This window comes from Dryobates pubescens, chromosome 28, assembly GCF_014839835.1.
Source record: "Dryobates pubescens isolate bDryPub1 chromosome 28, bDryPub1.pri, whole genome shotgun sequence".
NCBI lineage: Eukaryota > Metazoa > Chordata > Aves > Piciformes > Picidae > Dryobates > Dryobates pubescens.
Window position 1 is genome coordinate 4914746 of NC_071639.1, and position 25076 is coordinate 4939821.

At 47.7% G+C, this 25076-nt stretch overlaps 1 protein-coding gene across 1 annotated transcript in view; it reads right to left on the minus strand.

The window, feature by feature from the left end:
* RNF217 (ring finger protein 217) overlaps positions 1-24289 on the minus strand; it is a 47913-nt gene extending 23624 nt beyond the window's left edge. Inside the window, exon 1 of the mRNA XM_009909539.2 lies at positions 23492-24289. Within this exon, the coding sequence (XP_009907841.2) occupies positions 23492-24154 (663 nt within the window). The 5' untranslated portion in view covers positions 24155-24289. The remainder of the gene's footprint in view (positions 1-23491) is intronic.
* Between the last annotated feature and the right edge of the window lie 787 nt (positions 24290-25076).

Here is a 25076-nt window from a genome sequence, read left to right on the forward strand (position 1 = left end):
TCTTGACTTTTTTTAATCATTATTACTATTATTTGGAAGAGCCTTATGCTTTACTATCAGCTTGTCACAATGCCAAACACCTGAGTTCTGAGAAGTCTTTCAATATCAAAATGCCACTGCATGCTAAGAACTTCAGAACTCTCAGCACAGACAACAGCATGGTGCATTCTCACAGCATGGGGAACACCTCAGATACATCTAAAGCAGCTGAAAAATGCCAGGCAGCATCCAGTTCTTCCGCCCAGCTGTGCTTCGTTTCTGTAAGGCCTCTCAGGAGGGGCTAGCTCTGCTTACAGCTCATCAGAAGAAAGCACACTCCTGTGACTTTCTTCCTGCAGAAAGGTAACATTTAAACTATCAGGAGGGCCACACAGGCCTGCCACACAAACACTCCTTGACATTTCATCTGTAAAGGTCCCTGTGCTCTCCTCCCCAGGTCAACCAGGCTCTCCAGTGGCCCACTTCCTGGCCCAAAATGCAGTGGTACTAGCAAAACTAGAAACATATAGCATGGAACTCCAGGGCAGAAAATTATTTCTGTTCCCTTAAGCATTCTGTTAAAAAGAAATCCTTGTGAGCTACACAGAAAGCAAAGTTCAAACTACACCAGAGAAACGCTGATTTACAGCTGTCACTTAGCCTGGCCCAAGCTGGATGTAATGTAAGGTGTGCAAGGCTGTACTTGGGCAGCTGTGTTACAAATGTAATGTGGTAACATAAGAATAACTAGGTTGGAAAAGACATTCAAGATCATCAAGTCCAACCTATCACCCAACACCATGGCAACTAAACCATGGCACCAAGAGCCACATCCAGCCTCTTCCTAAACACCTCCGGTGATGGTGACTCCACCACCCCCCTGGGCAGCACATTCCAATGGCCAATCTCTCTTTTTAGGAAGAACTTCTTCCTAACATCCAGCCTAAACCTCCCCTGGTGCAGCTTGAGACTGTGCCCTCTTGTTCTGGTGCTGGTTGCCTGGGAGAAGAGACCAACCCCCACCTGGCTACAACCTCCCTTCAGGTAGTTGTAGAGAGCAATAAGGTCTCCCCTGAGCCTCCTCTTCTCCAGACTAAACAACCCCATGCTTATAGAAGGGGCTATTCTACTTTCAAAGTGACACAGAAAGGAGCATCTTCTAACTGAAACTTTCAGAATAGAATAGAATAGACCAGACCAGACCAGGTTGGAAGAGACCTTCGAGATCATCATGTCCAACCCTTGCTCTGAGCTCAGAGATGCATGTGCTAAATCAACCAGGAAATTGTTCTTGCTTCTCATCTATGAATACCAAAACCAAGCAAAAGTCTAATCTGTAGCTCTGCAGAGAAGCAGAGAAACTACTTCTACCAAATTCTCCCCTCTAAATACCAAGGATGTTATGCAGAAAAACCAGTTAATAAATATATGCTTTGGATATCCACAGATGCAAGTGAAGGGACAGCCTGCTCTACAGTTGCCTTTGTTTGTGCACAAAATCCCACTGCTTTCTAGTTCACTGGAAACATTGCTCTTCCATTTCTGCTGGTAACTTGCAAATCAGTGAAGAACTGATTTGCAGAAAGTGCCACTTTGAATTTGTTTTCTTTAAACAGCAACAGAAAAAAGCCCAAACCAAACCATATTGAAAAAAAAGCAAGCAAAGAAACCCACAAACCAAAACCAACCACCAAAAACCCAACAACAAAACAAACACAACCCCCAAACAACAACAAAACCCCACAAAACCCCCCAAACAAACAAACAAACCACAAACAAACCTCACAACAAAACACACAAAACCCCACAACCAAAGTCACTGGAAAATACTTGAAGGGCTCACCATGGTTCATGATTCCACAGTGCTAGGTGGAGAGAATTAACCAGGTTGGAAAAGACCTTTGAGATCATCAAGTCCAACCTATCATCCAATACTGTCTAATCAACTAAACTATGGCATTGAGTGCCTCATCCAGGCTCTTCTTAAACACCTCCAGTGATGGTGACTCCATCACCTCCCTGGGCAGCACATTCCAATGGCCAATCTTTCTTTCTGGGAAGAACTTTCTCCTCACCTCAGCCCAAACCTCCCCTGGCACAGCTTGAGACTGTGTCCTCTTGTTCTGGTTGCCTGGGACAAGAGACCAATCCCCACCTAGCTACAACCTCCCTTCAGGCTGTTATCGAGAGCAAGAAGGTCTCCTCTGAGCCTCCTCTTCTCCAGGCTAAGCAATCCCAGCTCCCTCAGCCTCTCCTCACAGGGCTGTGCTCCAGACCCCTCCCCAGCTTTGTTGCCCTTCTCTGGACACCTTCCAGCAACTCAACATCTTTCCTGAACTGAGGGGCCCAGAACTGGACACAGGACTCAAGGTGTGGCCTGACCAGTGCTGAGTACAGGGGCACAATGACCTCCCTGCTCCTGCTGGCCACACTGTTCCAAATACGTGGTTTAAATCTGACACATTCAGCAACGCATTCCAGCAACTCAACATCTTTCCTAAACTGAGGGGCAAACAAATCTGAGGTGCTAACAGATCAAATCCAAGTAGACATGATTCAAAAGTGCAAACCAAGGACAGTGCAAACTTTTACTAAGCTTTTTGGGCCTCCTTCAAGACTGAGGTTCTACGACCATTTCTGTGGGTTTCAGTCTTAACTTCAGTGGCCCAGATACCCTGCCTCAGATTTGTGCCAGTGATGATCTGGCATCCTCCATCCAACTCCTTTTACACCTCAAAAAATAAAATAAAATGCTATGAAATACTTTTTGAGTCCATCCCTCCTTACTGCGAAAATGCTACAAACCCTCAGTGCTGCAAAGCAAGCAAGAATGATCAGCTAGCACTATCGGTAATTAGCTGAGGGGCTGCTTAAGCAGTGTCTCCACTGAACAGGAAAACAGACTGGGTTTCTTGTGTGCCACCTCCTTTAATTCATCTTTTCTGCTGAGCCAGGAAACAGCCAAGTGACCACCAACACAACCAGAATGACCACACTGTCTTCATAGGTAGTGGAGACTTGAGGAAGGTGATTGAGGCCATTGAAAGAAGGTGGCAAATGTCAACAGCACCTTTAGGATGTCTAAGAGAGGAAAAAGAAGGAATAAAAAGAAAAAAGCCCACTTTTCCCCACCTCAGGGACTAAAATTAGTCCAAGAAAACTAACTTCTCCCAGCATCAGTGCTTGACAGGTATTCATAGACAAAACAATGCAATGAATTTCTCTACATATTCATGACAGATGTCCATGCAAGTTGCGTTTCAAATGCCCAATTACTAAGTACAACCACAGACTTCCATTACAAAAAATGGGAAAATCATCAGATTTCTGTTGTGTCACACACTCACACACACCAACTCTGAAAGTGTCCATCAGGATGTCCCCCTTCATGAACCCTCTGTGGACACAAGTCTTTGTTTTCCTTTCACATTGGTACCACACAATCTGGGTGAAGCCATGACAACAATGTGGGGGTTCCTGCTCTGTGTGACATTCAGAAAGAGACTGTCACTTGGGCTCAAATGTTGCAGGCACGAGCAGTCACCACCTCTTCTAGTCACATTATTAACACTGAAAATAAGCCACAAAAAGAAGTAAGGTCCTGGGGCCTCTGAAGAACATGTCAGTATCTCATCCTTCAGCAAAAGGGCACTCAAAGGCAAGAAGCTGGGAGGGAATTGCAGCATACATAGCTGCAACCCAGCCACCAGCAGCACATCAAAGGTTTGACCTCCCTGCTCCAAAAACATGTCTCTTGAATGCTTTACAACATGCATTTAAATGTGGTATCAATTTAAATTCTCCAAGCTCCTCTAGCGCTCACACCCTCAGCCACAGGCCGGATTCCAGCTTTGCCACTAACACCGAGGATTGCTTTGGGGAGAGCACTTGCACAAACCCACATCCACGGGGGTGCTGTGGGATGGTGCAGCCACACACCAGCCAGGGACACAGCTGGCACCACTGCACAGGCAACAACCAGAGAGGCTGCAGCCCCAGAAACCAACCAAAACCGTAACTGAAAAACCCCTAGCTTCCATAGCCTGGAGTGAAACCCCAAACCACTGAGTGTGTTTTCCACTCAGTCTCTTCTTTTCCCCTCCACAGTCACATACAGACTCTCCTAGGAAGATATTCTTCAGAATACACCTAGACTCCAATTCAGAAGACTAAAGCAAAGTGTGTTTGGTTTCTTCAGCAGGTAATTTTGATGTATGTGCTGCTCCCCTACAGGAACAATGCTTTAAAAGGTACAGAGCTGTTTCCTCAGCTCACAACATAGTCCTGAACAGTCAAGCTCCAACCTCAACCAGGTTCAGACTGGATGAACCCAGACTCAGATCAACTCCAATGGATCATACTGTTAACTATTAACAATAGTTAGTACCACAACCAAATCCTTTCCCAGGCCTTTCTTAAACATGGACAAAAAGTTCACACCAATAAGCTGTTCTATCACAGAATGGTAGAGGTTGGAAGAGACCAACCGCCCTGCCAAAGCAGGATCTCCTAGGGCAGGTCACACAAGAACACATCCAGGTGGATTTTGAGTCTCCAGAGATGGAGACTCCACAACCCCTCTGGGCAGCCTGCTCCAGCACCCCCCAAAGTATAGAAGATTCTCTTCATACAGAGTTAAAACTTCCTGTGTTTCAGCTTGTACCTGTTTCTCCTTGTCCTATTACTGGGCACTATTAAAAACAGCTGGCACCTTCATCTTGACACCCATACCTCGGATATTTAGAGGCATTGATAAGATCCCCTCTCAGCCTTCTTTACTCAAGACTAAACAGCCCCAGTTCTCCCAGTCTGTTAAATACTCACTTTCACATCAGGTTTGCCACGAGGGAAGAGATTACAACTTCCCATGTGTTTCTAATTCTTTTAACAAACAAACCAAACCAAACCACTATAATTTATTCACCTGCTGTTTATATATGTAAATCTGTCCAAAGGGAAAAAAAAGGATAAAAAAGAAAAGTAATAAAAGTATAACAACATAAAAGCTCTACTACAAACCCTTTAACTAGCTCAGCTACATACAGTGATGTGCTCTGACAGCCTGCTTTTGTTCCATAGCACAAGTGAAGAACAGAGGTAGGGTAAAGTCAAAATGCCCCACCTTAGGCTCCTGGCTAAAATTTCAGAGTTAAGCAAGGAAGAGATCTGATTCTTGCAGAAATACTGTTATGATCTGATGAGGCTGTGGAAACACTTGCATGAAGGAGAAAAAACCCAAAGTAAAAGAAGGCTTCCCTTCCCTGCTTCGTCACATTTGTAATCACTTTTGCTCCTTTGAGGAGAACCCCAGTCCCAGCAAGGGTCTGAACAGGAAGGAAAAGTGGATATAATTGTTGTAATCCCTGAATTCAGTTCTCTGCAGCCATTGTTTTTGGATGGTTCGACTGGTTTGGAATAGAAAGACAAAAGAAACCTTCTACCCACACAGACTTTTCTTTCTGGATGCTACATCAGGCTCACTCGGCACCACCAGTTTAGCTCAAGATGGAATAGAATAGAATAAACCAGGTTGGAAAAGACCTTAGAGATCATCACATCCAACCCATCATTCAACACCATCTAAACAACTAAACCATGGCACCAAGCACCCCATCCAGTCTCCTCCTAAACACCTCCAATGATGTTGACTCCACCACCTCCCCGGGCAGCCCATTCTAATGGCAAATCACTCTATGAAGATCCACTATGAAGATCTCCAGCTACGTGATGAAACATATGGGCCTGAAAGGTTTGGGGTGCAGGTTCAGCCAGACCTCTCACATCCCAGCTGGTTCAGGTCTCAGAGCCCTTCAGCCATTCCATCAGGCCACAGGTTGGCCAAGATTGCCATTACCTCAGATTGCACCCTGCCTAACATCTAAAAATCATGGAAGAAGTCACTGAAGCTTTCCCTTCTCCCTCTGCTTCAGAGAGCGCTCATGAGGCTGCAAGGAGAGAAGTTTCAACTGGCTAACACAGGAGACTGAAGTGCTTTTAAAATTAGTTTTCCAATTGATCAGGCAGCTGAATTAATTCTCACTGTGACACATGATCACTAGCTTGCAACCCAAGAGAAAAAGTGGGAAGTGCATGGCCGAGGAAAGAGGCTCTCTCTGGCAGAGGTAGCTGGCCACCAGTCATCTTACCTGTCATGTCAATTTACACCTTCAGATCATGTACCAGGTACTTCTCATGTTAACTTTGTTTACCTTTAGGAAGCTACAAGCCTGAAATATGCTCAGCAGCTCCCCTCAGGAAAGAGAGTTAATGGCAACTCCAGCAGAAGGGTTGGAGGGCTGCACCCAACCCCTTCTCCACGTGAGTCTATGCATCAGTGTTTTCTGCACCATGTTCTAAACCACTCTTCAGAAAGCAGCCTGTGTTTTGGCATAGCTGATTTTCAGGCTTATGAGTCCTAATGTGCATTTTCCTAATCTGGAAGAGTACTTCAAACACTCAACAGCATGCATGGAAACCCTTCACTGAGCTTCAGGTCTGGCATCTGCCCTGACACCTGCCCTGTGGCCCTTCAGATGGTCTTCATACTTTCCACTTGCTGTTGGCTCTATTTCTGCTCTTCTCTCAGCTGTTTCCCTGAAGGATACAGGTCTTATCTGTGAAGCTGAAGGAAAGGGGGCAATTACTAGGCTTTTTCAGATGAAGAAATGCATTACTTGTAACAAGACAACTAGCTTCACAGGTATCTTCACCAACTTCAGACAAAGCAGCAGGTAGGAAACTCCACCACCAACTGCCACACGTGCTGCAATCCCCTGTGAAGCAGCTGGCTAGAAGAATGAAAATACTGTAATTCAAAATACTATGAAAATGAAGCCTCATTAACTTGACATACATTGCAAACATTTTTTACTAGATACATTTCATTGTTCTGTTCCAAAAGTAGGGATAGGATAGGATAGGATAGGATAGGATAGGATAGGATAGGATAGGATAGGATAGGATAGGATAGGATAGGATAGGATAGACCAGGTTGGAAGATACCACCTTCAACTAAAAATTGGTCAGAGTAGTAAAAAAAATTCTTGCAGCTGGAGGAGACAAGAAGTGAAAATTCAGGATAAAGGGAGAAGCAGCATCCACTTCAGCCTTTCCTAGGAAGTGCCTACCTTTCCCACAAGTCACATCTTTTCTCTCCTGCAGTTCTTCCCTGGAACATAATGTCCTCTTGCCCGCCATACAAGATGAGTAAGAAGTCTACTCTTCAAAACTTTCCAAAGCCACCTAATTCCCCTCGTTTTGTTAACACAGAGAGAGGCTGGCTGCCCTCTGAACTGCTCCTGCTGCCCCACACCTCCAATCCATGGAAGGCTCCACACTTGCTAAGGCTCCTTTTAAGCTGCACCTCTACCAAAGAGCAGAAGCCGCTGCTGGTAACTGCTGTTGCTGCTGCCCAGGAAACTGCTGCCCCAAAGCACATTGCTGCACCATGCAAAAGGAAGGCAGCACTGTTTGTGTTTGTGACTACTGTGGTTTTGGGAGCAGATCCAACCACTAAGATAAGCAATGTGTGAGATACTTTTCACCCCACGAGTGCCTGCAGTGAGGGAAGCGGGTGGCAGCCTGCTGCAGAGCAAAGCTCTGAGCTGTACTGGCATTTCTCTGAAAGAATCAAAAGAGAGCTGCAGAAAAAAACAAACATGGCCCTGTTCATTTCCCAGCCAACTCAGCAATTTTGGAATTTCTGGCCACATGTGCCTCCTTTTGATTCCCCACCACCAGGCCAACATGCTTTAGGTTTCTGAACCAGAAGTATCAGAAAAGCTGAGAATTTCTGGCAGCACCAGTATGATGGAGAAGCAGCTTGGCAGTCCTCCCAAAACCACTTTCCCCAACAGTTAAAATTTCTAGTACTTGTTAGAAGATGTTGCAGCACTTGCCTTGGCGGAAAGAGATCAGGCTCTGAGATTTTCCCCACCTCCTTAATCCAATCTGGATACAGAGGGGTGGTGGAAGAGCCAGTCCTTGGCACTCCTCCCTGCTCAGTACCATCAGCTGATGCCCTGCTGTGTCCATGTGCAACTCCATCACTTCCTACAAACACACAGCCTCACCAAACTTTTAGTGACTAATCATATTAACATTCAGAGAGCATGACTGAAAGCCACTCTTTGCCTTTTCTCCCTACCAGGCTCTACAGATTCCCCATGTGGGTGACAGTGGAGATGGCTGAAACTGCTTATGATTCATTTTTTTAATCAAACCACATATGGGAACAGGGCAATTTACCTGAAGAGCAAGTGGGACTTCAGTGATGTTCCTCCTTAGCTATGACAGCAGAGAAATATCTTATGATGGAAGGTGATGGATTCATGCCCTGCATGGGACTAAAAGTGCATACATGCAGTATGGACTGCCACACAACCAAAGTGCTTTTAAGAGACACTTGGAAAGGAAAAACCACTGAGTCACAAATTCAAGTGCTGCACAGCAAAGAAAACATGGCCTACCAGAAGAAACTGCTCAAGAGACCTAACCAGGAAAGTGGAACAACAGCAAAACCAAAAAAACCCCAAACAATTAAAAAACAAACCCAAACACAAACTACTCTGCACAAAAGCTATGGAGTGGAAAGGCCAAGAAAAGGGACAAGAGAAGGCTGTTTAACTACCACTAAGGTAGGAGTATTCCAATTCTGTCTCCACTCCAGGAGTATTAGAATCTCCTGAGTTGTGCAAATTCAGAAGGAAAGTAATAGCAAGAGTCCAAACATAAAAATCACAGTAGCACCAAGGTTGGAAGAGACCCCAAAGATCACCAAGTCCAACCTGTCACCACAGACCTCATGACTGAACCATGGCACCAAGTGCCACGTTCAATCCCCTCTTGAACACCTCCAGGGATGGGGACTCCACCACCTCCCTGGGCAGCACATTCCAATGACAAATGACTCTCTCTGGGAAGAACTTTCTCATCACCTCCAGCCTAAACTTCCCCTGGCACAGCTTAAGACTGTGTCCTCTTGTTCTGGTGCTGGTTGCTAGAGAGAAGAGACCAACCCCCACCCGGCTACAACCTCCCTTCAGGGAGCTGGAGAGAGCAATGAGGTCACCCCTTAGCCTCCTCCTCTCCAGGCTAAGCAACCCCAGCTCCCTCAGCCTCTCCTCACAGGGCTGTGCTCAAGGCCTCTCCCCAGCCTTGTTGCCCTTCTCTGGACACCTTCAAGTGTCTTGATGTCCTTCCTAAACTGAGGGGCCCAGAACTGGACATGGGACTCAAGGTATAGTCTAACCATCCTAATTCTGTCATTTTCTAGTTTAAAAATCAAAGAAACTAAAAGCTATGAGCAACTCCTTGCTTGCACCACACAGGATTAGCAACACACAGTATTAGCACAATGTATATCTCTGTTGTACAACCATAGATACCAAGAGAAGGCTCCGAGGATGCCTTATTGTGGCCTTCCAGTATCTGAAGGGGGCTACAAGAAAGCTGGGGAGGGACTTTTTAGGGTGTCAGGGAGTGATAGGACTGGGGGGAATGGAAAAAAGAAATGGGTAGATTCAGACTGGATGTTAGGAAGAAGTTGTTCCCCATGAGGGTGGTGAGAGACTGGCACAGGTTGCCCAGGGAGGTGGTGGCAGCCTCCTGCCTGGAGGTGTTTGCAGCCAGGCTGGATGTGGCTGTAAGCAACCTGCTGTAGTGTGAGGTGTCCCTGGCCATGGCAGTGGGGTTGGAACTGGCTGATCCTTGAGGTCCCTTCCAACCCTGACAATTCTGTGATTCCAAGATGTGACATACACATAACGTCTCAAAATCCTAACTCCCCAAAATATCATTTCTAAAATGTAAGTGCTCAAAGCACCAGGATGCTAAATCAACAATCAATTTCCTGCTGCCATGTGATGTGTTCTCTAAACTGGGTGGTGGCAGCTGCTCTGTTTTAAATAAAGCTCATTTTCTTTCTGGTCTCATTAGTGCAGCCCTACCTACCCAGCAGTGTTAGTCACTTCCTGCACCAGCACATGGAACCAAAACACCTCCACTTACATCCATCACAGTACAGAGGTTTAACATGAACATTGCAGCTGAGCAAACCTGTCCCCTGTGTCATCACACAGATGGATGTCACCTGCAAAACACTCTGGACAGGAGCTCTACAGCTGCAGAGAACTCTGCCCCTTTTACCAATACCCTAATTGTTTTCCAACAGAAAGAGAGAAGGTGAAAAATGAAGGGAAAGCAGACAAATGAAGTCTTAATCTCATGGCTACTCCACCCTCTTCTCATCTGTAGGTCTTGAGAAACTGGCAAGCAAAGGGAAAGCAAAATCAGTAACTTTTGTTCTGGTTCAGGGAAGAGCAGTGCCCTGAAAAGACTTCTTGTAACCATCAATGTAAAAATAAGACAGTCTTCTGTCACAAGCTTTTATGATTTTATACTTGCACATTTCACAACTGCTCCACTTTACCACCAAAAATATCTGTGTAATAGAAGCACAATGCTGTTGAGCTTGATCTTCCTAACCAGTGTGCTGAAATCAGTTGAGTAACATAGTACCACACAACAATCCACAACTCCAAGCCACAAGAAACAACACCTCCCCTGACCCCGCAGTAAGGGCAGGGGAGGAAATTGTCCCTTCACAGCTGTGAATGATGTTACCTCCCTTTTCAGAGGTGTACAGGGATGGTAAGGAACAGTGAAGAGCTTCTTAATCCAGCTCTAACTGATCAGGAAGGCTCAGCCTTGGTTTAAGTGTCTTAGTCTAAGCTACAAAGTGACACCACCAGTGCAAAGCATGGTCAGCTCTTGGAGAAATGTGCTACACAGGTCACACGTGCTCAAAAGCAGATGAACAGTCAAAAGGATGTGGCATCTGGTCACAAAGATCCTCCTGCAAGGAGTTCTCTCTCTCTTGCTCAATTATACATTGTCAGGAAGAAAAACAAGACAGACACTCCAATAATATGATAAAGATAAGAACATGGCTGAGTAACAATTTCTGCATCCAAAGTCAAACAGCATACAACAGATGTTAGATTTCTTCCAGTACAAAGCTACCACTTCAGTGGCATCGATGAATAACCTATAACACAGCCAAGGCAGTCTTCAGTTGTATAAACCTCTACCTCTTCAGAGCAGGACTGTAAGCAAAGGCATCCCTCGGAAAAGGAAATACCATTAAAGAAAGAACTCCTGGCAGTGGAAAGGAAGCTCATCCAGGAAAGGGAAGGAGAGAGGAAAAGTTGGAAGCCGGTGAGAACAGAGGTCACTCTCCAGGACCTTCGCAGCACTCATCAGATAAGCATATACCTTTTGAAGAAGCTCAGCTTCCTGCCATAAATAAAGGCTTTATAACCCACTCAAAATACTTATCAGCATGGGTTTAGGAAGGGCAGGTCCTGCCTGACCAACCTGATCTCCTTCTATGATCAGGTGACCCGCCTGGTGGATGTGGGGAGGCCTGTGGATGTAGTCTACCTGGACCTCAGCAAGGCCTTTGACACCGTTCCCCATAGCAAACTCCTGGCCAAGCTGTCAGCCCATGGCTTGGATGGGAGCACACTGAGATGGGTTAGGAACTGGCTGGAGGGCCGAGCCCAGAGAGTGGTAGTGAATGGTGCCACATCCAGCTGGCAGCCAGTCACCAGTGGTGTGCCCCAGGGATCAGTACTGGGCCCCTTGCTCTTTAACATCTTTATTGATGATCTGGACGAGGGCATCGAGTCCATCATCAGTAAATTTGCTGACGACACCAAGCTGGGCGCAGGAGTTGATCTGCTGGAGGGTAGAGAGGCTCTGCAGAGGGACCTCGACAGGCTGGGCAGATGGGCAGAGTCCAACGGCATGAGATTTAACACATCCAAGTGCCGGGTTCTGCACATTGGCCACAACAACCCCATGCAGAGCTACAGGCTAGGGTCAGAGTGGCTGGAGAGCAGTCAGGCTGAGAGGGACCTGGGGGTGCTGGTCGACGGTAGACTGAACATGAGCCTGCAGTGTGCCCAGGCAGCTAAGAGGGCCAATGGCATCCTGGCCTGCATCAGGAACAGTGTGGCCAGCAGGAGCAGGGAGGTCATTCTGCCCCTGTACACTGCACTGGTTAGGCCGCACCTCGAGTACTGTGTCCAGTTCTGGGCCCCTCAGTTTAGGAAGGATGTTGACTTGCTGGAACGAGTCCAGAGAAGAGCAACAAAGTTGGTGAGGGGTTTGGAACATAAGCCCTATGAGGAGAGGCTGAGGGAGCTGGGGTTGCTTAGCCTGGAGAAGAGGAGACTGAGGGGTGACCTTATTACTCTCTACAACTACCTGAAGGGAGGTTGTAGACAGACGGATGTTGGTCTCTTCTCCCAGGCAAGCAGTACCAGAACAAGAGGACACAGTCTCAGGCTGCGCCAGGGGAGATACAGGCTGGATGTTAGAAAAAAGTTCTATACAGAAAGAGTGATTGCACATTGGAATGGGCTGCCTGGGGAGGTGGTGGAGTCACCATCACTGGAGGTTTTTAGGAGAAGACTTGACGGGGTACTTGGTGCTGTGGGTTAGTTGCTTGGGCGGAGTTGGATTGGTTGATGGGTTGGACGCGATGATCTTGAAGGTCTCTTCCAACCTGGTTTATTCTATGTATTCTATGTATTCTATTCTATGAACAGGAAATCAGCCATCCACTTACTTCTTTTCTTATTCCTTGGGCAGTAGTTTGCTTTTTTCAAGTGTCTCAGCAGACCATTACAGAAGATATCCTATTGTTTTACACATTCCAGATAACAGCTCTCATCAGGTTTTCCACCCTGGCTTACACATATGAAGTAATCCATTAAAAATCCATGCAATGTTTCAATGCATGCTGGTGTCAGTGTGTCTTCAGTAGTCACCTTTGTGTAAGGTTTGCTCAGATCAGCAGTAGGCTTGTTGTGACCACATTAGTTCCTGACACTGCTTTCTGAGCCAAAACTTGCATCACAGAATCACCAAGGTTGGAAAAGACCTCAAAGATCATCCAGTCCAACCAAAATTTAGCTTTCCAGATGGACTTAAAGCCCTGCAGAAGATCTGTTTAGTCTGATATAAACCTAACTTCAAAAGAATGGAATAAAAATAGTCTTTAATGCTACACAGGTGCAAACACACAGAGGACATTATAGACATAAGACACGTGGCCTTGGCTACCCAGTCCCTACCTCTGTGCCAGGCTTTTTGATTTTTCCTTGTGGATCCAGCTTCTGCATAGAAGAGCACAACAGTTTCAGCAAGGCCATTCGGGCCTTGCAGGTGTACTTTGTGATGAACACAAAAATTCCACACTGATTGCATCTCAGCAGCAAAGCCCTCCCCTATGCACACTAAGCCAGGCACTGAGCCAGGGTGGATTTCACCAGAATCCCCAATAAAGCAACTTGCAACCACCTTGAGCCACCAAAAGACTACACAGCAGATAGTGTAAGTACTTTGAGGATGCTTCAAACCCTTCCATAACACTTCTCAGATGATGGTATCAAAAGCTGGAAGGAAAAAAAAGCCCTTAGAATGAGACATCAGGAGCTAAATCCAGCAGGCTGCTGCAGGCTGCCAAGTGATGCATACTGCCAAACCAAAGCCTAATAGAAAGGCAAGGACAACCACCAGCTACCATCTTCCAGTCATTTACAGCTGGAAGCTGCAGTTTCACACATACAAAAAGAAAAATAAGGGGGGAAAGAAATAAAATCAAACTCCACACCTGAACCATCCAATTTCAGGGATCATTTTTAAATGCTGCATAGATTTTTTCCCCTTGGCACCTTGACCATCTGTTCTGCTCGCTGCTTTCATGTAAAAGCCATCTGTGGCAACTAAACCAAACAATCACTGGGTTTTGCAAATGGGTTCTCTCTCTCCCAAGTTGCTTTATACCACAGCCTGTGTGAATTTCCTTGGAGGTGTATTTCACAAAGGCATCCTCAACATCCAGGTCAACTCAGGTAACAGCAGTGCAGTCTCTCCTCCATCAGCAGATGGAAGGAACCACGTGGAAATTGCTCTGATTCAGTCTAACCCAAAACAGTCCCCAAAACATAGGGCTGAAATTTAAGTCACTTCTAACAACAGCCTGAGATATTGGATTCCAGATTCCTTAGAGACCAAAACATGTCAGACAGCGTGGTTTGAAGTGCACTGACTGCAGGCACACATTGGGCTTTGGAAAATCCTTTACTGTTTACAATGGTTAAAAAAGAGTTAACCTCAGACAATAAAACTCTTCTGTCACTTCCTCAGTGGACTCAAGCTTTTCAGCAGAACACAGAGAAGCATGGGCACCCTTTCCATCCAAATTCAGCACAGAATAGTGCTTTGTGACAGCATCAAAGGTGCTGGCTTTGAGAAGAGCTCAGATCTGTGCCCTTCTTCCCAAACTCAAAAGCTGAAAGAACACTCCTAGGTCCCTCGCTTCTAAACAAAAAGGCTCATGTAAGACGTGCCTATGCAACTCAGCCCCTTTGTCAATTCTCCTCCCAGTTCTCATGTTAAAAGGAACATTTCTGCATGTTCACAGAATGCACTGGATTGGAAAAGACCCTCAAGGATCATCTTGTGCAACTCCCCTGCAGTCAGCAGTGACACCTCCAACCAGATCAGGCTGCCCAGGGCCACATTGAGTTTGATATTGAATGTCTCCAGGGCTGGGACCTCAACCCAATCCCTGAGCAGCCTGTCCCAGTGTTTTACCACTCCCATTGCTCAGCAGACAAATTATACCCAGCACTGCAGAGGTATGCTGGAATGGAAAGGTGCTAGGTGTCCTCTCCCCAAAGCACACTCAATACAGCAAGCAAGATTAGAATAGCTGAAAGCATTAAGAAGCCCTCCCCTCACTTCTCTGCTGCCCTACAGCAGCAATGGGACTGCCAAGAGTGAAGCACTGCTTTTTGCTTGGTCAGGAAAGGGACACCTCTCACAGCACTCTGTCACAGATGACATCCTGCACCTACCCACTTCACCTCTCTCTACTGCCCAGACCCTATAAGAGTCTTCCAGCAGTCCAGTAAAAGACTAACCCATTATTGTCCTGGGAGTTACATACTTCAAACTGTGCTTAAAATCCATTACCTTGTTTGTTTGTTTGTTTTCTTCCTTTTTTAAGGTTAGATTTCCTGTCTGCCCCCCACCCACTAGGAAACCAGAAACAGAGGTAGTCCCATTTCACTCTCTGGCCACCATTTACCAGAATAACTGGCCAGTCATTAACCTGCAAGTTGGAACAGAGGCCAAAGATCTACCTTTTAAGAGGGCCACCAGTCTTCATGATTTCCTTTGCTTTCTTGAAAGCTTATCATGAGCAAGCCTACCTTCTGGGGTAAACTGATTCTTACAACATCATCAAGCACTTCCCAGCCTGGCAATCATTTTCTCTTTCTTCTTCCTTCCTTGTATTGTGTGAGCAACCCCCACTGCTGAAGCAGTTTGGATAGGACTTCCCTTTCCTAGAAGCTAAAGAGAAAGAGTCATTCAGACCCCCATCCTACACCCCTCAGCTGATAAGCCACCACTGCTAGGAGATCAGGGAGGCAAAACAATTAAGCTAGAGAGGTACCTCCATTTGTTCTCAGTGATAGAAAACAATACACAATGACATCAGCATGACTGGGTGAAGAAAGCTGCCCCTCCACTACCATATCCACCACAGTTTGTACTGCACTTAATAAAAACAGTATTGGGGCAAAAGAAGTCCACAGAGAGGGCGAAGGAATTGTTGTTGTTGTTATTATTATTCCAACCTGATACTCCTTACAAAAGGGATGCCTGTGCAAGCTCATAAGTTAAAGAAAGTGAGATGGCTCTAGAAACTTAACTTTTCATGACATTGTGCTGGAGGAAGTGCACAGCCTTTCTGCCTTTCTCACAAGTAAATAAACAGAAGCAACTGTACAGCCCAACGGGCTTGCCAATGAAAACATACACCAAACTGATGCACTGAGGCAACTACTGAGGTCCATGTGCACTCTAAAGCTTTTCAGGTTCAGTTCCATACCTGGCTTAAACTACACTTAACCTTCTGAAATCTGTAAGGTTTTCTTCCCTGCAAGTAAAGTCCTGAATTTGTTCTTCATCCTGACTTTCCCCCCTGTTTCACTTATATTAAGCAACTGCGCTCACAAGTCTCATTTAGTATCATAGAATCAATAAGGTTGGAAAAGACCTCAAAGCTCATTTACCTACACAACAAATGTAGGTGTGCCACAGCAGAAAAATAAACCCATTAAGGGCAAGCTATTCAACAGGCAATGCTGGGTTTGGGTTCATGTTAACTTCCAAATGAAATTAATTTGCCTTACTCACAACTCTTCAAGGACCCAGCAGTTAAACAGCCTCTTCACCACCAGACAAATTTGTCAGCTTCCTATCCTAGAAGAAGTCCTGGGTAATTGGCTAACAAAAATCTTACAGACAATGTGGTCTTCAAAAGCAAACCACTTAACTCATAAAGAAAGCATTAAAAGACCCAAGCAAACACACGAGAAGCAGAAGTGCTAGCAGCAAAAGCATACTAAAAGACAGCTAAACCAGTGTAACAGGGTAGGGAGGTGATGTCCATCTTCACTGCTTCAAATTCTTTTGAAGAAATGACATCCCTTACAACTCTTAAATCATTTTGACAATGTCCTTACATCCTGGCCTCGCAAGATATCTTCTTTCCTCAAGCCTGGCTGGTTTAGACAGAAGGAAACAAGATATTTGTACAAGAAGAGAGGAATGAAGGGCCAAGAGGCCCCAGAGCAGTTGGAAGAATGGTGTTCTGAGTAGAGAAATAGGGGAATGGGGCAGGGGTGAGCTGAAGGCCTTTCCAGCCCCTGTTTAACTCCTTCATTTCTCTTTGTTATGGCAATTGAAATACCAACAGTTCAGTTTTTCACTCATCTCACTTTCAAGGTCCTGGACTGAGTCCCTACCTGTCCTGGTAGTTCCTGGGAACAGCTGGTGGTAGCAAATAGGAAGGAAGGCACGTGGCAGACAATCTCCTCATGGCTCAGCCTGCCTATGGTGCCAATGCCAACACCACCAACAGACCAGCAAGGGGCACCCCTCTACAGGAGGCAGCTGACACACACAGCTTCTGCCTCACAGAAATTCTACATTTTCAAAATTAAGATTTCAAGCCAAGCTAGAATGAAACCAGTTCTCCTTCAGCTCCCACTGCACTTCCACAGGAAGTCTTTCAGCTTTACTTATCAATGCTAACACATTCACTGTAAGACTAGCACTACTGTAGGACTTGCCACGCACCATAGCCTCTTGCTACCAACATCAAACAACTCATGGCACCATTTATCCTCAACCCAGCCATTCAGACCTTCCTCCATTAACAAAACCCTTCCTGCAACTCATCAAGAGGTGACACCATCTCCAGTGTTGGCCCAAACTGAATCCATCAACAAGCATTCAAGAGGGACTGAAACCCAGCTATATGCCTAGTCAAACTTTAATGCTTTACAATCTAAAAGGTATTTAGGTGTCATCCTGAGCTCTGGGAGCAACCCTTGGGCAGCTGGCTGGGCAGCAGCATTTCAACAGTGGTACTGCACATGACACATCAGGATCAGGAGGCTTTCAGAAGCTGTTTGCTGAAAATGATAGTGAAGAATTTTAGGTGCCCCTGCAGCTTATAGGCCGCTCTCAGCTGAATGACCAGGTCTTTCTGCCTCCTCATGAGCACAGCCACCTTACAGTGATTTGGTTTAGAAAGCCTATAACCTAGCAGGTCCTCCTTTGGAGCTTCTGTTGTTTTGCCCCTTCAGCTGGAGGGTGGCTGCTCAACTGGCCACAGCCTGCTGGTAGCCAGTCTGCAGCCATCTAGCAAATCACTAGGACGCATCTAAGCATGGCTTTGGATTAACAACCCTTGCAGACACAGAGCTTCTCTCCAATTGAATGAGTGGCCCTTCAGAGCTCTGGTTTGACTCAGGGCACAAGCAGCTCATTAACCATCAGATGATTCAGCACTTGGTGCCTGTGTTTATGCTGGCTGGTTTTCATCAGCAACCAGACTAGAGCTTTGAAGGAGTATCATTTATATGATACCATCAGACACCTGAAGAGGCACACAGGTGTCAAGTCCCTCTGGCTCCAAGCCGGCACTACTTCTAGGCAACAGCCTGCTTTGAAATTCACCTCTTTGCAATCCCATTTCCCACAAAAATCCTGAGTGTGACAGTCTCCTGCCTTTTCCTTCAGGCCTTTCAGAAAGAGATCATGCACAGAAAACAGAAGGGTCAAAACCATGATTATAAGTCACAGAGAGAGCAAGACTGGAAACAGGTCTCAGGCAGGGCAAATACAATCTCCACATTTCATGCTCAGGAGAGGAGAGCAGGATTTTAGTCCCACCAAAACCAGCCATGCACAAAACACTGCTGAATGTGGCCCCTTCCCACCCCCAACAATCCCTTCTGATTTACTCACAGCCACTAATCTCATTAGAGCTCCTATAATTAAAGCACCATAATATGTGATAGACAATACAACACGCTGTTTAAATTGACTCACCCCAAGTCCTTTAAGATGACTGCTCCAAGAGAATTACAAGATTCACAAAAGAAAGCATTGCTAATGAGCATAGGATCAAAACTGGATTATCAGGTTCCCTCATTTGCATGTCGAAAAAGCAGGCAGTCAACCCACCAAACCTTCTGTAAAACTTTTACAGCCACTTTTTTCCTATAAAGTGAAGCAGGTATAATGATGCACATACCTCTTCAACAATGTATCAGAGGACACATTGTACTTTGGAGAAGTTAGGGAACAGCAAAATGCTATTTTGGTCTAGTCAATACTTGCTACCAAGAAGAGTGGGACTGTTCTGAGCAGCACTTGCCAGGTTTACAGACTAGGGAGATGAAAGCACACATATAAATGTTTGCCTCTCTGCTAGTCTGGGATAAGTTTAATATAAAAACCTAGTTAAACTTTGTTTCTTTTTAAACAGAATTTCCAAACAACCCCCTCAAGCTGGACACAAATGGACAAAAAGCAAAACCAGGCATAAATGCTCCCTCTGACTCAGACATCCAAGCAGCTGGGAAAGGTTAGGAAGTGAATCACTGATTTAGCAAACCTATGTGTGCACACCGCTTCTGGAATAGCCTGGGTTTGGTGCCATGGTGAATGGAGAGGAAGATGGGAAGTGAAGAAGTGAATATTGCATCTGCAAGACAAGAGTGCCCTGGTTCTGTGCCCCACCAGCCCCAGTTTTTATGCTGGATCCACAAGGGTAGAAGCCCACAGCTACCAGACAAAGTGGAAATGGTTCGTCCACCTTTCTGACCCAGGCCTCATTTGGCACATACCTGAGAGCCCATGGAGCTTGCCTCCATAAGCATCATGGTCCTAGAAGAGCATTGGTATTTCAGATAGTCATCCTCATGTTTTACAGAATCACCAAGGTTGGAAGAGACCTCAAAAATCATCAAGTCCAACCTGTCACCACAGACCTCATGACTAAACCAAGGCACCAAGTGCCACATCCAAACCCCTCTTGAACACCTCCAGGGATGGGGACTCCACCACCTCCCTGGGCAGCACATTCCAATGGCTAACAACTCCCTCAGTGAAGAACTTTCTCCTCACCTCCAGCCTAAACTTCCCCTGGCACAGCTTGAGACTGTGTCCTCTTGTTCTGGTGCTGGTTGCCTGGGAGATGAGACCAGCCCCCTCCTGGCCACAACCACCCTTCAGGTCTATTTTCATGAGTAATCATATCAGCAAAGAACAGCTTTAGGCTACATTGATTCCTAGAGACTGGCTTGTTGGGACCTGATCCAGGCTCTGAGGGACCCACACCACATGCTGAGGTGCAAGAGACAACTTTCAGGCTAACCCTACCCTTCCTTAACTTCTCTGGGTCCAAGAGAATAAAGTCACAGAATATTTGTATTTTTTTGTGACTAGTAGATAAACTGTAGCCAGATCCTGAAAAGCTCTGAGGTGCCTGTGAGAATTAGGCTGGGACAAAGAATAGCTAAACTGAAGCAGAGGTAGAGTTAGGCAATTTCCTAATATTCAGGCTCCAGATGAGCCTGGGTGCTCCAGGCTTGCCTGCTAAGCTTCTGCTCCAGCCATTAAATCTTTGACAGGGATTATGCAGCAAGGTGCTGCTGATAAAAAAGACTAGATTTGATCTCTAAGGCCCTTCAGATGCAACATTCCTCAATCAATTATCCTAATTTTCCAGCCTGCCACTAACACTGGGAGTGAACTCTGCTGCAGTCGGTGCATTTTCATTTTCAACAATGCCTAAGACTTCAGTTGGCTTTCTGATCTATAAAGGGCTCCAAGGCAGAAGTTTTGATGCTGCTACATGTTTGCATAGAAAAGGGCAGCGTGCATGAACTGGGATTTCATTCTGCTACTTCATTAAGCCTCGTTCCAGAAATCATAATGAAACCACCATCGAGAATCCAGCTTTCTTCTGTGGGAAAACACACAGACACTAAAGGCACTATGAATTATCTTAAGTGTTGTATTTCTACCAACACACTCCACATTTTCAGCATGCAAGACCACTCCTTCAAAGACTTAAAAGTCAGCCAGGGTCCTCTCAAACAAAGGGCACAGATTGCTACTTCTCTGACAAGGAAACCAGATCTAAACAATCCACACTGCTGCTTAAGGCTTCGCCTTCAGCTGTTTCTTCTTGTTTTCAGTTTCAGGTCCATTCCTAAATCAACCTGGCTGTACTCAAACAGAAAATCTGCTAACGTTTGTAAACGGAAACAGCTTTTCAACATTCACTCCTTTTGAACTCGTGGTAAATTTCCTTTTTATCTTTGCTACACGAAGTGTGAAGTCTCAAAGAAGAAAGGCAACTCTATTGCTATCCTGTGCTGCCTTTCCACTCATCCTTCCCAGAAAGTCGTCTAATGTAACTGACATGGAGGAGCCTTTTCTCTCTCCTCGGCATGAGTCACAGGGTCCTTGCACAGGACAAAGGAAGATACATCACTTCTTGTTCTTCTCAAAGAAATATCACTTTCTTGTTCTTTTCAAAAAGGCAAGATACAGGAAGAACACACTGGTCTGCATTTGAGGGCATTTTGTTTCCTTTGTCCCCGAACAAATTTGTCAAGCAGCTAAAGCTCTGCCTGGTCCCAACAGCAGCATCTGTAACAACATGCCCACAGGACTGCTCTGTGAATTGCCCTTCTCAAGAGCAGCATTCCTGCTGCAGACATTCCTTCCTCTGCATCTGCATCCCTGTCCCATCTTTTATGTACAGGATTAAGTACCCACATGGCTGTCTGCCAAGCACACCTTTTAATAGCCGCTGGGATAAGCTCTGCAGAGTGCCCAACAACAGCAGTGGCTTCCTTGGAAAGGGCATCCCTGCACACACATCCAACAGCTGGGCAGGGCTAAGCCCGCTTCATGGGGCATACACCTGGTTCCCAGGCCAGCCACCAAGATGCTGGATCATCCTCCAAGAGGCCAGCCTAAACTAGCAGAGGAGTTCTTTGGAATGGCTTCAGCAACCCGATCGCATAACCTCCATTAGATGACCGTAAGATGCAGGCTTCTGCAGAAGCTAAAGACGACCACCCTGACATCACACCACTTTGCAGCTTCTAAGCAGTATTCTGACACATGACCTCACTTTCAAACCTGGAAGTGGCACAAATGTGCACTGGCAACATGCCCTAAAAACTTCCTGAGAGTTTCCAGTCCGCCACTGAGCTACAAACCAAATCATTCAGGGCTCTGGGCACAGAGTCTCTAGAAAGCTTATTAAGTGTTCCTGAGTTTCAGTGTTACAAGAACATATAAAGCACAACTCCGCTTCTCCCACATCCATCAGTTCCCACATGAAGCCTTTCTCTGTTACCGAAACATAACAAAGGTGGTGCACAAAACCACTAACGTGTTTACTATTAGCCAGAACAAATGCTACCACCTAGTAAACGTTACCAGAGAGGAGGAGGACAACATGCTTCACTTCAGCCAGCACGTGAAATTTCCAAGCACTGAAATGTTCCCTGGTCAGAAAAAGGCCGATGACTATTTATAGTGTGTGGGGGTAGCTGCAGCTATCCATCCCATCCCTATGCACACAGGCCAGAGGCAGCCTCAGTAAGGCTCCCAGCCCCAGCAGGTGGAAAAATTAATTCTACCATCACATATCCACCAAGCACATCCCAAAAGTTTCTGCTGAGTAATAACCAAAAAACACCCAAACAGGAAAGTGGTAAGGAAAGGGTTTATTTGGCTTTGTTTTTCCCACCCATATTTGTCTCATTGCTCTCAGGGTTTAGGGCATGCCTACACTAGCAGCAGAAACAATGCACAAGTGTTTTGTGATGCTAAACTAAAAACACTATGGAAGACAGAGCTTTCCTTTCAAGCTGCTGATTTTAGTTTGAAGCAGCAGCTCTGATCAGCACAACAGAGATGAAGATATAAGCAGCCTATAAATGGGTAGGGTAGCTGCTCTTCCTCAGGGTGAGCAGCTATCTAGCCAGGATGGAAAAGTTGCTGCATTTGAGTTCCCAACTCCTCTCCCTCCCAAGTTTTTGTTTACTGTTTTAACTGTGATTCCTTGAAAACAGGCCAACAGACACCCCCCTCACCCTTCACACACTATTTTAACCTTATATAGCTGACATAATACCAAACCTGATGTATTCTCGTGCTGAGCGTCCCCACCCGGGGTGCACCTAACACCCACTCACAGACATGGCAGCATCAGCACCAAGTGGTGTAAGGGAACGCAAGCAAGCATCCCAGCACCGCAGCATCCCATCTTCCTGACTCCGGGAGTCACCTCAGGGGCAGCTGGCAACGCTCCCAAACCCTCCTCACCATCCTCTGCACTCCTCTTTAGAGGAAACTGGTGCCAGCCACTTAGCAGTAAGCGTTGGAGAATTCTAAGATCAGATCCTTTAAAAGATGAGAAGAGGCCGAAAACATTAAAGTGTAACAGCAAGTAAACACATCCTTGGGGCGCAAACAGTCATTGAGTCAGCAGCTCACACGCAGGCGGCTGTTCTGGACGGGACGGGTTCCTACCCCACATCTCCCCACCGGAGCTCGGCTGGCCAGGCACGCAGCCCGCGAAGCCGGGTCTGCAGCGATGCTCCGGCCACTGCCCCGCTTCTCTGAATCACCGCACGGCAGGAGCTGGAAGGGACCTCAGAACACCGAGTCCAATCCCCTGCTAGAACAGGATCAACCCAGAATAAATCACACAGGAGCACGTCCAGGCGGGTTTAGAACGCCTCCAAAGAACGAGACTCCACAACCTCTCTGGGCAGCCCGGTCTAGGGTTTTGCCACCGTCACAGGGAAACGTCTTTTCCTTATGTTTATGTAGCACCTCCTGTGTTCCAGTTTGTGCCTAATGCTCCTTGTCCTGCCACTGGACACCACTGCGAAGAGCCTGACTCCATCCTCCTGACACTGGCCCTTTAGATATCGATCAGCATTAATGAGAACCCCAGGCTAACAGCTCCAGCTCCTTCAGCCTGTCCTCAGAAGACAGTCCCGCCTATCGCTGCGCCCCGCCAGCAGCGCCCGCCGGGCCGTACCTGGGAGCTGAGGTACCGCTTGAGGCACTCCTCACACACCGCCTTCTTGCAGCAGGACAGGGGCTTGATGGGCTTCTCCTCCAGGCACACGCGGCAGCTCAGCACCAGCAGCGGCCCGAACTCCCCCGCGATCAGCCCGGAGAAGGGCTCGGGCAGGAGGTACAAGTCCACCACCTCGATGCTGCCGCCCGCCGATAGCGGGTCGCTGCCCACCGGCACCCCGCGCCGCGCCGGAGGCTGTCCCGCTGCCGGGCCGCCGCCGCTGGGGGAGGCGGGGGCCTCGGCCGGCCGGTCGTTCTCCACGCAATAGACGGTGCAGTACACGTGCCGCCGCGGGGGGCGGCGGCGGCCGTTGCCTCCCTCCAGCCCCGGCCCCTCCTCCGCCAGGGCCGCTGGTTCCTCCGCAGCCGGCTGCTGCTCCGGCCCGCCCGCCGCCTCCTCCTTCTCCTCCTCTTCGGCCCCTCGTCGTTCGGGGCTGCCGGCTGCCGGCGGCGGAGGCTCCCCGTCGCTTCGCCCCGGCCCGGCCGCCCCACCGCCCGGAGCTGCCTCTCTCAGCGGAGGCGGCTCGTCTGGGCCGGGCTCCCGCGGGCTCCCGGCTGGGCTCGGCGGAGCGGCGGTGGCGACCGCCCGCGGGGCGCTCAGCGAGCTCTGCTGCTCCCCCATCGCCGCCCGCCGCCGCCGCCGCTCCTTCCCATCCAGCTGCCTCTCGGCCCCGCTTCTGCTTCCGGGTCCCGAGCCCCGCGGTCCGCCAAGCCGAGATCCGCGCCGCCCGCCCGCGGGCAACGACCACCGCCTCTCCTCCTCCTCCCCGCGGAGCTGTGGGAGCGGCGGGTGCCGGTCAGGTCAGCAGCGCCCCTGGGGGCTCGGCCGGAGCCAGACCCCCATGCCGGGCAGGACGCGGGCAGACGCCCCTGGTGCCGCGGGGGCAGCGCGCCCCGCCGCGCCTCGCAGCCGCCCCGGCCCGCCCCGCACCGCCCCCGGCCTACGGCGGCCGCCCCGCCCCTGCCTGCCGCCTGCCTCCGCCCCGCTCTGACGCCGCGTTCCTTGGTCTCGCCCCTCATTCACCCGTAAACAGTCACTGCTTGCCGGCGTGCCTGCCTCGGCTCAGACCCGCTCCTGCGCCTTTCCTCGGGGAGAGGAATACAGGAGAGGGCCACAGAGGTTGAGTAATGTCCCACGAACAAACTGTGAGCATCCAGTTAAACATCATCCCCAAGGAAGACGAGTCGCAGCGAGCAGAGGCAGCGCTGCCGTGAGAGCTGTGCACTGAAGACAGGTGATAGTGAGAGTCACAACATTAATGTAAACTACTAAACCCAGCTGACGTAGGTCCAAAAGGAGGATTAGGGGAACATCTGCACTTGGTGCTCTGAGAGTCTGACAGTATGCCAGTGCCTCTTCTTGAAGGTACTATCTCCAGACCTTGACATCATCAGTTACGTCTTCGCGTAGGGTAGATGCCGTGGAAGTGATCCCGCAGCAACCAAGTAACTTAACAGGGACTGTCATGTTTCCAGCCCAGACTTTGTCTACAGTGCTAGTTCAGTGGCTCTGCTCATAGAATCAGAATTGTTTAGCTTGGAAA